General features: G+C 31.8%; 1 protein-coding gene across 1 annotated transcript in view; it reads left to right on the forward strand.

Moving 5' to 3' along the window:
* Positions 1-423: 423 nt before the first annotated feature.
* Positions 424-16,420, forward strand: part of LOC130452658 (N-alpha-acetyltransferase 16, NatA auxiliary subunit) — a 157,470-nt gene continuing 141,473 nt past the window's right edge. Inside the window, exons 1-8 of the mRNA XM_056792021.1 lie at positions 424-620; positions 869-953; positions 2,983-3,245; positions 5,076-5,207; positions 5,279-5,803; positions 6,882-7,079; positions 9,051-9,332; positions 12,552-12,765. Coding sequence (XP_056647999.1) covers positions 564-620; positions 869-953; positions 2,983-3,245; positions 5,076-5,207; positions 5,279-5,803; positions 6,882-7,079; positions 9,051-9,332; positions 12,552-12,765 — 1,756 coding nt within the window. The 5' untranslated portion in view covers positions 424-563. The remainder of the gene's footprint in view (positions 621-868; positions 954-2,982; positions 3,246-5,075; positions 5,208-5,278; positions 5,804-6,881; positions 7,080-9,050; positions 9,333-12,551; positions 12,766-16,420) is intronic.

Raw genomic sequence — 16,420 nt, forward strand, 5'->3', positions numbered from 1 at the left:
TGATGTCATATATTCACAGTTTCGTACTCAATCCATAAATAATCTCTCCAATATAGAATGAGTTTAGATTAAACGTTTTGAAAAGCAATGTTGTTACCGCAATATAAATCCATATAAAATTAAAATTAAGTGTAAAGGTTAATTATTTATAAATGGTTTATATAAATAACGATTACTTCTGGACATCAATACATATAGGGTGTTTCTAAATTCATGCGACAAAATTTAGGAGGTGATTGCTCGTATGAAATTAAGATTTTTTATTTTTTTTTTTAACATGACACGTGAGCAACGTGAAACATTACAGATAACGCTATCTATTTTAATGCTTCATACTTCCCTTCACTGTTTGGTTGATACGCCCATGTCCCTTATAGTTAAAGGTAACAGAAGCAATCTGTGTTATCGGCGACTGGCGTTTATATGTCAACTGTCAGTTTAGGTCACGTGATCACGATCGACATTGGAGAAGTTTGTGGCCACGAGGTTTTAATAATCCTTATAAATTGTATATTTTGTTTTATCGGGCTTATAACGTTCGCCGTTCAAGTGAAAAATCAGAAATGCCCTCCAGTAACCCGCTACCACCGAAAGAAAATGCCTTATTTAAAAGAATATTGGTTAGTATGTCTGATTAGACCCCCAACAATTCGAATTCTAGATAATATACCGATTGCTTGATATGGTCCTATGTTATTTTATATTTAAACATTTGTCTTTCTAAATTTTATTCTGACTTTGTTTTAGATCTTGAATAACATTTGTTACCATTACAATTCTATTTGAAGCATTGGTATGATATATTGATACGTTTTATATGATTATTTACATATTTATAGAATATTAATGTTTGGATAAATATTTTCAGAGGTGTTACGAGCAGAAACAGTACAAAAATGGGTTGAAATTTGCCAAACAAATTCTATCAAATCCAAAATATACAGAACATGGAGGTTAGTTTTGTCTATTTATAAAATTTATAATTTTTTTAATATTATACAAATATCATCCCTAGAAGGTGAACCATTGAAATTGTGTACATTATAGGAATGTGTAATCTCAATACAATTTATTTTGACAGATGTACAATTATTTGTTAATTATTTCTAGTCAATTTTGCAGTTATTTATTGTAACAAAAATTCAAAAACAAAGCTAAACAATTTTGATACCTATCTTTCAAAGTAATTTAATCCTGATCACCTATTGAACTATTTAGGATTTAGGAATTTGTTTTTCAGGACATGACTCAATATGACTATATTAGGTTTCCCCCTTGCCAGAGTTGTGCGGGTGGAAATGTACCCTCAAAAGGGGTATTTTTTCGGTTTTAGGGTAAAATCTCTTAAACTACTCATAATATCAAATTTATGGTTGTTATAAGGGTTTTAGAATATTGAATTTTGCTTTGAATGAGACTCATCACACATTTTGCTGACTAATCGTTCTGATACTATTGCACATCAGAGTTGAACCAGTTTGCCACATTTTTGAAAAATTGTTGTTTCAACTTTAGGTTTTTGGTACTATCATCTAAAATAACCCATTTATCAATAAAGTGGTTATTATAAAAGCTAAAGAGGAATAAATTCTGTATAGAATGAAACCAAATGTGAACTTTTTTCACCAACCTTTATTGTACAGTTTCTCCTTTAACTCTTTAAGGCGCAATGATAAGTAAAGCTACCATAAAAGTTCTTTCATACCTTCCTTACCAAGATTTTATTAGATTCGTTTATTGTTCAACTTGTTTCAATTGGATTTTAAATATAAACATTTTTAAAAGATTTTAAAAAGAAATACCTCGCCATAAGTGTATGTGACACAACGCCAGCACTCTTCAAGCAGGAAAGAAGAAGGTTTTGGAGAAAAATAAATCTCTTGTTGAAGAAATCAAACCTTTCTTCGAGCATGACATTCAACATGAAGCTATTGCCAAATCTCTCCTTCGATTTTTAATAACACTCTATGGTGGTAGGCGGTACTTTGAATAAATTGTGATTTGACCAAGATGGGATCCCTGCCACCAACATCCAAAGCCAATATTGCTTGAGAACTTACAAGTACAACTGTGGCTCTGACATCGTATGGATTTGTTTCATATATATATATATATATATATATATATATATATATATATATATATATATATATAATATAATATAATAATACTAGTATTAAGATTGAATATTATGTGAAAATATATTAAAAAATGGTTTTACATAGAGATCTGTTCAATTGATACAAAGATTGAGGTAGCATAATATATATATATATATATATATATATATATATATATATATATATATATATATATATATATATATATATTATGCTACCTCAATCTTTGTATCAATTGAACAGATCTCTATGTAAAACCATTTTTTAATATATTTTCACATAATATTCAATCTTAATACTAGTATTATTATTAACAGCAGTTAAACAAACTGATGATTGATGATAATTATGATAAGAAATCATCTGATTTTAAAGTGACACTGTACGAAGACATTTTGTCAAAAAAGTTCAATTTTGGTTTTGTTCTATGCAGAATTTATGTGGAAAATTGGTCCAACTATGATGTGCAGTAGTATCGGAACGAGTGGTCAGAAAAATGTGCGATCAGTCTCATTAAATGCAAAATTTAATGTTCTAAAACTTTTATAATAACCATGAATTCCATATTGCGAGTCCTTTTAAGATATATTACACTCAAACCGCAAAAATACCCCTTTTGGTGGCATATTTCCCCCTGCGAGCGGGGAAAAATCCAGTATAGTTTTATGGGGTAGAAATGAAGCCATTTAAGCAAAATAACCTTTTGTAACAATTATTCCTGATTTGAAGTATTTATATCTTTTTGTTTTAAAAGATATATCAACTTTTGCAATGTTTATTTGATCATATAGGCTAGTATAAAAGAATTAATGTACTTAGAGTTTAGAGGTAATCGATATTTTGCATATATTTAAATTTATAGAGACCCTTGCTATGAAAGGTTTGACCCTTAACTGTTTGGGACGAAAAGAGGAGGCCTACGAGTATGTCAGAAGGGGCTTACGAAATGATCTTAAATCACATGTATGCTGGCATGTTTATGGTTTACTTCAAAGATCAGATAAAAAATATGATGAAGCTATTAAATGCTATAGGAATGCCCTCAAATGGGAAAAAGATAACATTCAAATTCTTAGAGATTTGTCTTTGTTACAAATTCAAATGCGTGATTTGGAAGGATACAGAGTGAGTATTATATTTTATTCTTAATTAGAAGTCTGCATAATCAAAAGAGTTTTGCTGTAGAATTTGTTGCCAAATAATTAATTTTGTGGTTCATCTATTTTCTCAGTAATGAGGTACCTAATACAAATTTATGTTAACATATAAAAAATTTTGTAAATGAAGTATAAACTTTATATATGGAAAAATTTGTTTTTTGTGTTGCCCTTCATTTAATTCCCAAGATATGACATTTTTTGATAAATTCACCATAAAAATTGTTTTTCGACCCAACAAGCTTTTGAGTAACGTAGAATCGTTGAATTGGATTTTACTTGCTTGACTGAAAAATAATTACGAAGCTTAACACCTCAAAAAATATGGACGATTTCTTATTTCATTTCTGTTGCTGGCTCTGTGGGCAATTATTAGCTAAATATGTCAGCAACAAGCTCAAAATCATCTCGAATCATCAATTTTTTATTTCTAAATGTTCTTGATTTTAGGTTTCTTCTGTTTCAAAATAAGTTTTTTAATAATTTTTAAGATTGATAAAAAATTTAAGTTTTGACTAATTTTAAATATAAATCAATTTTTTATCAATCTTTTAAAAATTATAAAAAAATTATTTGAAACAGAAGAGACCTAAAATCAAGAACAATTAGAAACATAAAGATACAAGAATTATACAAGTTAACAACAATTTGGTAATATTTTCAATATAACTCGAGAACTAGCTCTTTGATTGAATTATTAAAAATAAAGTGAGGATTGGGAATAACATAATTTTAAATTATGTTTGAACAATATTTTACCAGTCCTATAATATGGATATTTAGAAATACTTTTTCTCAATTTTCATACCTGCATGTTATAAATAAAATAATCCATGAGTGGTAGTATCATATTTTACAGTAATTGTAAAATTTATTATAGTTTCATATTTACATGTTTCTAAATTCAGGAGGTGATTGCTTGTATGAAATTAACTTGGGTCTTTCCTATAACAAAATTTCCTCAGCCTATTCAATTTAGTTTTTAATTTTTTATCTAAAATTTCAGAAAAGCTTGAAACTTGAAATTCTATAATTTTCGTGCACTCGCAAACGATATTTTTTCAACATTCCTGTTACGTTATACTAGGGTGAAATTAACAACCCTTGCATTTATTATGAATCTTATTACATTTTTTCTGTTTTCCACTCAGTTTATTAAGAAAATTATAAATTATGGTGTTTTCTCCACTGCTTTTGGTTTGGCAAAAAAAATTAACAATAAAAAATATGTTTAAATAAAACATGGATTTTAAGATAGTTTTATTTCATAAAAGTTCATCTTGAAAAAAATTTTGTTGCCAATTTCACCCCTGTATAATGTAACAGGGAAATTGAAAAAAATACCCTTGGTTAGTCCTTTGCAAGTGCAAGTTAATAACGGAATATCAAGTTTTAAAAAATTGTAACTGTAATTCAATTTTAGTCACCACTTTTTGAGGGTGATATTTTGGAAAGGTATGTCTGACATGGAGAGACCATTGTCAAGCTGAGGAGTAATTGAAGGGACACTACAATAAATCTGTCTTTGGCTGATAACATTATATTAGTCACCCTCTTTTTATGCAATCTAATAATAAAGAAAACACAAAATAATGAAACATGTATACAATAATAGCGGTTAGTTGGTCAGATCCCAATTACAAAATAATATTTGTGCCTGCTCAATAACCATAGTATCAATTAATTTCGTGCCTTCCTGGTGACGGTTTCGGGGAACCTATTTTGATAACCTCTGAACTAGTAATAAAAACAATTCTCAAAGTATTGAATAGACATATAAAAATGTTTGTACTTTTAGGATACACGGTATCAATTGCTTATGTTACGACCTACACAAAGGGCTTCCTGGATTGGATATGCTATGTCTTTTCATCTACTAGAAGAATATAAAAATGCATTGATAATATTAGAAACGTTTCTTGAACAACAGGTAAGAAATTCAGCTTTTTTCATTGATAAATAATTTTCAATTTAACATATAGTATATTTTTTTTGTTTTAGAAAGGAAATAACTTTGACTATGAACATAGTGAACTTTTACTGTATCAAAATCTAGTTATTCAAGAATCTGGCGATTTAAAGGATGCTTTAAGACATCTTGAAGAATCGCAAGATCAAATTGTTGATAAACTAACGTTAAAAGAAAATCTTGGCGAACTTAACCTCAAATTGAAGCAATTTGATAAAGCCGCAGAATATTATGAAGAATTGATGCAAAGGAACCCTGAAAATACTACATATTATAATAAATTGATAGAAGCAAGGCGGCTGTCGACTCCTAAAGAAATTGTAGATTTTTATATTAAATTTTCGGAAAAATTTCCTCGAGCTATGCCTCCAAGAAGACTGCCTTTAAATTATGCCACCGGTGAACAGTTCAAGACATTAGTAGATAAATATATGAGAAAAGCATTGTCGAAGGGCGTGCCGCCTCTTTTTGTCGACTTGAGAAGCCTCTATGTGGACAAAAATAAAGTGGAAATTATTGAAAGTTTGTTACATCAATATGTAGATGCATTAAAAAAAGTGAGTTTGATTTATTATGATTAGTAGTTATTAAATAATTTATGGCAAAAAATGAGAGTAAAATAACTCATGAGTCAATTAAAGTCACCGTTCTTTAAGAGTATTGGTGGAGTATTTTGATTATTAAATGAGGAGCTAATTTAAAAAACCACAAAAAATTCCAAATAATGCAGTTAACAACCATTATAATAATCTTGACACAAGCATTGTACATTTGAATTCAGGGTATCGAATAAAACTCAGAATTCTTCTCATCTGCTTGGGTTCAAAAGTTGTCTGGGCTTAAGAAACTTTTGATATGGATGAACCACCCAACCTGTTTAGAGTTGGTGAATCAATACCAGAAATCGAATTTCGACACCGAGATGTGGCAAAATTTCTCAAAGGCTTGGACATCAGTAAAGCCACTGCCCTCTATAGGATACCACCATTGTCGAAATGCTTCCTGAACTAACAAGTTCGCTATGCGCTATCCCCATCACATAAAAAATGTGTCTTCCCTACAAGATCATGGAGAAAGTCGTTAACCAGCGATTCTTGAATCTGCTAACATTCTAAACGACCATTAATAGGGCTTTCGTAAACACGGATCAACCCGGGATCTCCTGGCTTATGTCACCAATTATGGATTGAAGCTAAAAGTGGATCATGAATATTGAGTTTTACTACAGAACTTCAATTTATCGGAACTCATTTCTTTGGAGAAGAAGAAGAAGAAGAAATTCAAGTTCAATATTCACAGGCATCTCCACACGGTAGGCACCACTCGAGTGTAATAGGGTTTACTCTCTTGTGTTTGCTTTTTACAAAAAAAAAACTTGAAAATTAATTTTTCTTGTTACCAATATCCAAAATTCCAAATGCGATGTCACTCGCTGTGACTTTTGGTTAAAATATTTATAAGGGTAGTTATTACTCCGAGGTGTTTGATTTTATTCTGAAATTGATATATAAACAAATTGACCAGTTTCAGCAGTTTTTTAGCAATAATTCGTTATGTAGAAACTGACTATTGATTACTATATATTGTCAGTATGCACTTCATTTTGTGCACTTACTATAAATAAATATTTTTCAGGTAGGAAAATATAGTGAATTAGAAGTTAAAAATGGCCCTAAAGAGCCAGCGAGCGCTCTTCTATGGGTTTACTATTACTTAGCGCAACATTATGACTTTCTTACACAGACTGAAAAAGCATTAAGTTATATTGATGCCGCTATAGAGCATACCCCTACTTTGATTGAACTTTTTGTTATCAAGGGTAGAATATACAAGGTGAGTTATATCCTTTTTTATTTATCAACATGAATCAAATTATGAACCCAATAATTGTCAAGGAAAAATAGCAGAAATAGGAATACAAATGGATAACAAGTGCCTAACAATACTCTTATTCATTGACAATCAAATTCACCATACACATCATAAGGTTTTATTTAGATCATGTATTATTTCCATTTTATAACACCAAAATATGGATATATTTGAAAAATAACAAAACCAATAGAATCCAGGAAATTATTATGGTACAAATATTTAATGAGAATTTAAAAGGTGATGTTGTCAAAGGAATATTTGGAAATATAACATAGAATATAAGAGCGGAACACCAAAAACGAAAGAGTGGATAGGAAGAATTAGGAATGAGATATAGAGAAATGTAACATAGATTGTAGGAATCTGAATGTATCATCCTTTGTCATAAAAAAGATCAATCATAATAAATTTGATCCAACTATCAGATCCAGAATTTAGCTATTCAAAAAGCAAAAACTGCATTGAAAGAAAATAATTATCCGGAAAAAATGATAAATAACATTTTCAAGAAAAGGATAAACAGATTCTATAATTAATTAAGAAACAAAACATCAAAATATAAAACATTTCTCCTTACCATATGTTCAAGGACTTTTCCAACAACTTTCGAATCATAATATCATTAAATATGATATTAGTATAAATCATAAAGGTCATAATTAGTTATCCAAATAGTTCACTAAACTAAAATCTAAAACACCAAAAAACATGAGAAGTAATATTATTTATCAAGTGCCTTGTATTAATTGTGACACTGTCTACATAGGACAGACATCTCAGTATTTAGAAAATAGACTAAAAGGTCATCGATACGATAAAAAAATACATTCAATTATAAAGATTCAACATTTCTTGGAGGTAATTTCCCTCGATATGTTTTAACACATTTCTCATACTCTTTTTCTGTTTGAATAGATCCACTATGGTTTTACACGAGAATAGTCCCAGTCCTTCCTACTGGATATCACACAGGGTATTTTCAAATTTTCCCATGGCGATTCACCCAATGGCTGAATCACACCGTTCATCTTCAGTGTGCATTTCACAACCTCATGAGACGTGTTATCAAAAGCTAACAAAATATCTAAGAAGTCGCAGGTGCCTGTTGACTGCCATGTACCGGACTTCGAAATTTACTTCTCTAATTTGGTTATCCACCATCTTTTTAAGTGTAAACGATGGTTTCGAGTTTGTCCAATCACTTTTATCTATTTTTGGTATGAAGAGGATCTTTCCCTTTTCCCAGTTTACTGATATGTAACTTATTGCTAAGAATACTTCTTGAAATTTTAACTATTTGTTGTATCAAATATTCCTACTATTTTTTTTAAGAGCGGGGAAGATCCTATCAGCCCTAATCCTTAGTTAATAGCCAATTTCAGTTTGTAGTCATTTATTATTTCTGCCAGTACTTTTAATATATATGGTTCGTGTCCAATGTATTTGTTGGTATGATACCTGAAAACTTTTTGCTGAGTGGAAGAATTATTCTATCTTTCTCCCTACTGTTTTTAAAATATCCACCGATTTTAAAATCTGTATAACAACCACCTCTGTAGCCATCATAAAACTTATGAGTCTCAGTAGAATTTAATCATTTTCTCTTCAAGGAACAAGTTGAGTCCTCATGAATATCTTGTTGTTTATCTTTGGTTGCCTGTCAGTATATTTTCCATTTTCTTACAAAGTCAATTTGTGTTGTTTTTTTTTTTATATTACTGGTGTTTTAGTTTATTGTCTAGTACTCCATTTCTCATTAGTTCTCGTTTTTTTTATATTACTGGTGTTTTAGTTTATTGTCTAGTTCTCCATTTCTCATTAGTTCTCGTTTTTTTTTTAATTGATATGATTCGATGACAATGTACCTCATACATATATTTGTATCAAACTTGTAGCAAAGAAATGCAATTTAATTATATTTTATTACAGCATGCTAGTAATCCCCAGGAAGCCTACAAATGGTTAGATGAGGCGCAAGCTCTAGATACGGCTGATCGTTATATAAATTCAAAATGCGCGAAATATATGTTACGTGCGAATTATGTGAAAGAAGCGGAAGACACTTGCGGAAAATTTACACGTGAAGGAGTTTCTGCAATGGAAAATTTAAACGAAATGCAGTGTATGTGGTTCCAGACTGAATGTGCGCTGGCGTACCAGAGACTGGAAAAGTATGGGGAAGCACTAAAAAAATGTCACGAAGTTGATAGGGTAGGTTGATATATATATCGTCACATGATATGCAGAATTATTTTTAGCGCGCGATGAAGTGGTAGGGAATACCCTCACAGGCCTGCCGGGTCTCAAGTGGCTTGCCATTTAGTCTACAATGGAGCGTTAGACGGATGAACATCGCGGCTACGCAATTAAGACTTATTATCAAAATGGTTAGAGTTTAGTGCAAACACGTCGAAATTTTATACGCCATTTTAATATACCACGTTAAGAAGTCTATCGACCGTCCGTCATGCCATACACCTTCGAATAACTGACAGATCGGTGAGAAATCTACTCCCATCAAGATCTTCGATATCACCCCTATGAAATACAGGTTGGTGAATATCAACAGCGTCTCAGATTTTGTGAGGTTATGCTTGCCAGGTTGGAAGAAAATTATGACCATATTAACAACTTGTGGATGAGTTTCACCTCTACGGTTTTGTAAACAAACAAAATTTTAGGTACTGGGCGGAGGAGAACCCTCGTTTGCTTCATGAAACACCTCTCTATACTTAGTAAGTGACAATATGGTGTTCATTGTCGGCAAATGGAATCATCGGTTCGTTAATTCTGACAGATATGTTGCAATGATTCGGAACTTCCTCACACCTGAACTTCACCGCTTTCCAGTTAATGAAAACAGACAGTACAACAATCCACACTGCAAGAATTTCAATGAATGCTTTATTCCCAAGGCGTGTCGTTTCTTAAAACGTGGATATCGCTTGGTCCCCTCGGTCTCCCGACCTTACTGTTTGCGACTTCTTTTTATAAGGTTATTTTTAAATGAAAGTGTTTGAAACTGATCCATCCAAGATGCACGCCCTAAAGTAAAAAATTCGTGACTAGATTGCAGCAATACCTGTTGATATGCTGCAAAGAGTTATGCAGATCTTTCAGGATCGACTACATGAATGGTAGTGTGAACAGAGGACATTTGGCAGATGTAGTTTTCAAAAAAATTGTTTAAGAAATTTTCCCGTTTCATTGCAGAACCCAATAGTTATACAGTAGAGCGTTGATTATCCGAACTAATGTTGTCAGAGGTTGTTCGGATGATTAAAAATTCGGATAATCGAAATTTTTATTTTTTATTCATTTATTTTGATTTTATATAGAACCACTCGTTTTCTTTATGTTGACATGTTTTAACACAAATGTGGTATACACCTCATAAAGAACGGTTTTAATGGAAAGAGTTTCACAGAATCAAATGCAATGAACAAATTAGGTATATAGCTCTAAGTATTATTCAACTTCTGATTTCATGGAACAGACACACGTTTATGAACTAGATAAAAATATGTAACAAAGCAGTTTCTGATAAATAATTAATTATGGCTTCGGTTATAGACGTTCTGAGAAAAATAATCTCATTTTTGTTCAATTTTATTGAAAGTAATAAAAACCCGTTCTAATAATAGGACGTTCGGATAATTGATGCTTTACTGTACTCAATTCTACCCTGAAAGTCCGAAAATTGAAAGTTTTCCATATGGTTCCAACCAAAGTATATACAACAAGCGAGAGAAATTTGTAAAGGTTGAAACGGTTAGAGCAGTGTTTTTCAATTTTTTTGATTTCGCGACCCCTTTACAAGTTGAAAAATTCTGGCGACCCTCTTGTGTCATAGAAAGACTAAGAAATAATATAATTTAATGAAAAGTCTACGTTAATGATTTTTTTCTATTTTGATACATTTATCTATTTATATTCAGATCTATTCTACAAGCCGCGAGAGTTGAAAGTAGGTAAAAGGTAAGTTGGTAAAGCTACCCGCGACTTAATTTGGATGCCAACTCACGCGAGCCAAACTGCGACGTATTGTTGTTGCGGCGACAGGAAGTGCCTCGCGCGCACCACCCGCCGCTGTCCGCAATGTTCTTTTGTTTCAACTCTCATCTCACTCAGTTAAGTGAAACCACATACAATTGCCGAAAATCTTATTTTGCTAATAGCTCTTGATATGGTTGAAATTATGGTCAATAAGCAGGAGGCAAACAAGTGGAAAAACATACCACTGATAATATAATTTCACGCACAGGGCCGGATTAAGATTTTATAAGGCCCGGGGCTAAAATAATGACGGGGCCCCCTTAAGGAATTCGAAAACCCGGAAAAATTCACAAAATAATATCAATACGTTAGATTTGTGGTATCAACACATCAAAAAATACAGAATGATTTCCAAATGATGGGGCCCGGGGCTATAGCCCCCCCAAGCCCCTAGCTTAATCCGGCCCTGTTCACGCAGAATAAATGATGTGACCAATGATATTCAAGAACAAGTAATCGAAAAATTAAAGCCTACATTTTGCCATGCAGTTTGACGAATCTAAAGATGTTTCAGATTGTGCTCAGTTTCATGTATTTGTGCGCTTTGAAACAGACGAGAGTATCATGGAAGAAATCTTATTTTGCATAGCACTTCCTGCAAACACTTCTGGCCAGTGTTTGTACGATATGTTTTTAGAAAGCACTTGCGACTACGATATTGATTGGAAAAATGTATCGCTATTTGTAGCGATGGCGTTAAAGCTATGACTGACAAAAATAGCGGACTCGTTGCGAAATTAAAATCGATAATGCCAAACATATTCTGGACTCACTGTTTTCTTCATCGACAGGCTCTAGCTGCTAAGGTAGTACCTTCTGATTTAAATGACGTGCTCAAGGAGGTAATCGTCGACGTGTTTTGGATGAAAAGAAAACACGAATATTCAGAGCTAGCAAGGGAAGCTCTAAAATTATTAGTGCCATTCGCCACTTCATACTTGTGTGAACTGACGTTTTCTGCAATGGTAGACATAAAGACTAAAAAGAGAAATAGACTGCAATTAGAAAACGATTTGATTATTAACGTTTCAAAAATAATTCCACGATTTGATAAACTTTTGAAAAATAAACAAGCCCATTCTTCTGACTAAAATTGTGCTCTTATTATGTTCCTTGCCTTTTTCTTTCAGTTGGCGACTCCCCGACTAAGGTCGTGACCCCCTAGGGGTCGCGACCCACATATTGAAAAACACTGGGTTAGAGCATAGCTGAGTTAAATGTATAGACTTTAAAAACTATAATGGAAAATGTGTGTTTTTTCTAGTCGAAAACTTATACTCATTTAAAAACTCATTATAAATTTATATGACTATATGTAAAAATCCATATAAACTCTCTACAGTCTGCGATCTAAATTACGTGCATTTTTTCCAGCATTTTTCCGAAATAATAGAAGACCAGTTTGACTTTCATACGTATTGTGTGAGAAAAATGACGCTACGATCGTATGTAGGCCTTTTAAGACTAGAAGATGTTCTTCGGGGTCATCCATTTTATTTTAAAGCTGCCAAATGTGCCATCGAGGTATATCTTCATCTATTTGACGAGCCCTTAAAGGATGAGAGCGCCGAACAGGAAATGAATACAGGTAAGTACAGATAATATGAATCATCATATATTAAAAATAAAAAAAATGTGATTCCGTGTTTTTAAATGTATGTGATGAGTTGATATAAAATTTCAGAGTTCTTCATACTTTTTTATAATTTATAATACAGTATTAATGATAAATATTTAAAAAATCAATCTTCATCATATTCTTCACTTGTTGACACTACTATGTATGAGGTTATCGTCAACTTCAAAATTATTGGTATCATACTGTTCAGATTCTGTAATAAAAGAAGTAAAATTATATAAATAATAATCGTTACATTAAAACTAAGAATTTTTTAAATTATAAATGGAATACCTTCTGTTGAGGACAGTTGATCCAATGATGTACTTTGTCAAACCAGTAATAATGATATTTATTATCAATAAACATCCATCCATAATCCTCTGGCGTTTTGTCAGTTGGATTCCTCATGTGCATTGCACTATATAAGAGTGACATCTTATGGGGAACAGTCTGAAATCGTTACAGTGTACAAACTGTGTAGCGAAGACAACATATAACCGTAAAGTTCTTGTTTTGGCCTGGGCACGAATCATAGAAAATAACTAAGTTATAGTAGACGTAGTTATATTAGGAGTAGGTAGATTTTTTTGAAAGTCAATGGTAATTCCCTCAACATTTTTTCTAGCTTCTTTGAGACAGTTTCTTTTTATTTAATAAAACTTTTCACTTTTTTTCACTCTTCTTTTTATGTAGTTATTTCGCTAATTTCTTCATCAGTAGCCTTTGCAATTTTATCTTCTAAAACTGTAATCTCAGATTTAAATAAATCATAACTACTGCATGTATCCTTTCAAGGAAAATCAAAGGAAATAATGAAGTTTCCATCAAAAATTTCATGAAATGTCAAATCAACACGGTGATTTTTGTTATCCTCGTTCTATGCTTTATTTAGTTCTTCGGACAAATATACCCTTGATGTATCTTTTAATGAATAGTGGGATTTCCTCCCTTTGAGTAAATGAAGGAGATAATTCTTAATTTAGATTAATTTGGCAGTTGATTTGGTTTGCTTTTGTGTTTACCATTACAGCAAAATAAAGAGGCTAAAAATGAGTTTAAAAAACTAAGAAACAAAGTCAACAACATGGGAAAATACCTCAAAAAGCAATATGTGGAGAGAATAATTTTGGAAGCAAATTGCAACTCAAAGAAAACTTGGACACTAAACTTGGACTCTAAACGAGCTGACAAACAGATAGAAGAAGAGTAGTAATCAGAAGATAAATAAGACGCAGTAAAAATTGTAGATGAATTCAATACACATTTCTCGAGCATTGGACCCAAACTTGCATCAAATATTAAAAAACCTAAAAATTCTTATTTCCGATAAGAAGAAGGACAACAACTTATGAATCAGTGGAAGATGATAAAGTTAAGATAAATCAAGGAACTGAAAATAAAGCTACACCAGGAGTCGACTACATATCAAAGGAAGATATAAATCTCTTGATTAATGAAATAGAAAATAAAATAGTGCAACTAACCTATGAAATACTGATAAGTGGCAAATTTCCAGAAGAACTGAAAGTAGTAAAAATAATCCCTATACACAAAAAGGGATGTCTTGAATTACAGACCAATTTGCTTAATAAGTACATTTCAAAAATAGTAGAAAAGGTAATCAAAGCAAGACTTTTGTTCAGAGCAGTTTTTGGACTTGATAGAAAGCAGTATGGATTTCAAGAAGGAAGTAACACACTCGTTACCACCGTAGACTTACTTGAATCCATTTAAAATGAAATTGATAAAACTAAGTATGTGGCTGCAGACAATAACAGAACAAAAATGTGCTGTGACCTAAAAAGTTATCTCCTAAAAATAGACTGAAATATTTATTTCCTTAACTATAAGAAATTTAATAATTTGACTTTATTTTTTATTATATTTAAAATATTTTAGTTGTTTCGTTAAATTTTAGGCCCTGGTGCCAGTAGCATTGTACTGTTTAGGTATCAGAAATAAAGATTTTGTAAAAAAAATCTATTTGGGATTAACCAAATTCGGTCAATTGTTTCTTTAACGTTTGCACCCGACGATTTATTATACCGTGTAAGGCTGAAAAAGCTTTGTGGCAATCTGTTACATCCATTATTGTATAGTTATCATCAACATGAGTATGTACACGATAAGAATAAGAGGTCATGTTATTACTTGCCTCTGCATCATCCTTTCTGTTGCGACGCCGCTCTAAATGAATAACGGTGATCGATCCACACTAATACTGATCCTGTAAATATTAAAAGAGGTTAGGTTGAGGTTATAGATCAGTCCAACAATACAGGGACGAAAGAAAATTCAGTTATATACCACTAAAGTGATACAACTAATGAGCTACAACTAAATTTTATAATTTAGTGGAATATTTGTAATACAAATTACAAAAATTAAGATATAAGAAATAAATTATCAATATTCATCAAGGGTAACTGATATGGAGGAACCAATAGCAGATCCGATACTGAAACTTTTTTTATGTGCTGTAATATGACAAAAAAATTTAATAAATAATCGCAAAATCTGGTAAATCTCCAGATAAAGCTACACTTTGGCATCACCGACTGGTATTTTTTACTCGAAAGTATATATTAATAGATTAACTCGAACTACTAACTAACGCTACTTGCCCTGTGCTAGCTGTTAGATATTTACTCGGACTAAACAGCAGGGCTCACCGCAGGGACTTTTTTAAAAGATTAAAAATTCTGAATCTTCCTTATTCATCTTTGAATCTGTTTGCCTAACTCGTAAGCACATTGATAGGACGTTGCATGGCTGTCCATGCAGAGCACGACCTTTACCTACCTACTCCACGTTCAGAATTAGTAAAGAGCTCAATATTTTACAATGCCAAAAAGTGCACAATCATTTGCCAATTGAAATCAAATCTATATCATCTTTTTACCTATAATTTTGTTACTCATTCTGTATATTGAAATTTTATTTTATTTGTAATTTTATGTAGCCGCATTATTGTTTACAAATTGTAACAATTTTTTAACAATAAAGCATTTTCCTCTTTCTCTCTCTTAAGTAACTTTGTGAGGTGCTTTCCGCTTATTCATATATTTGTCTAATATGACATTTTAATTGGTTTGTTCGCTTCCGCCTCCGTCTGACTGCGAAATACAATATGTTCTCAATCTATTTACACAGAAAACATTTTATAGGTCGTATTTAAATATTTGTTTTTGGAAGGCAATACGCCTACGCACATGAAAAGTAGTTGGACACTATGTACCATCGTAAAATTTTGGACAGCTGAATTCAAACATACTATCATGGTGGCCACAAAACTGGAAAACCTGGAAATATTGCCACATACATAGATCTGTAATGTCATAATACATACAGGTGGAGAAAATGGATTTGTGCCCGATGCTTATATAAGATGGAAATCTAATTGCAATACAGGTGGTTATCATAATGAGATGAATTTTGATAATTGTAAGAAACGGGTGTCAGAACAGTTTATTCTGAATTTGCTGCCAAAGAGCGTTGTGGTTATCGATAATGCACCTTATCATAATAAACAAATCGACAAAATGCCAACGACATTGACCAAAAAAGTTGAGATGCAATCATGGTTATCACAGAGAAATATTTACCAAAATATAAGCGGTTT

This window comes from Diorhabda sublineata, chromosome 2 (genome assembly GCF_026230105.1).
Source record: "Diorhabda sublineata isolate icDioSubl1.1 chromosome 2, icDioSubl1.1, whole genome shotgun sequence".
Lineage (NCBI taxonomy): Eukaryota > Metazoa > Arthropoda > Insecta > Coleoptera > Chrysomelidae > Diorhabda > Diorhabda sublineata.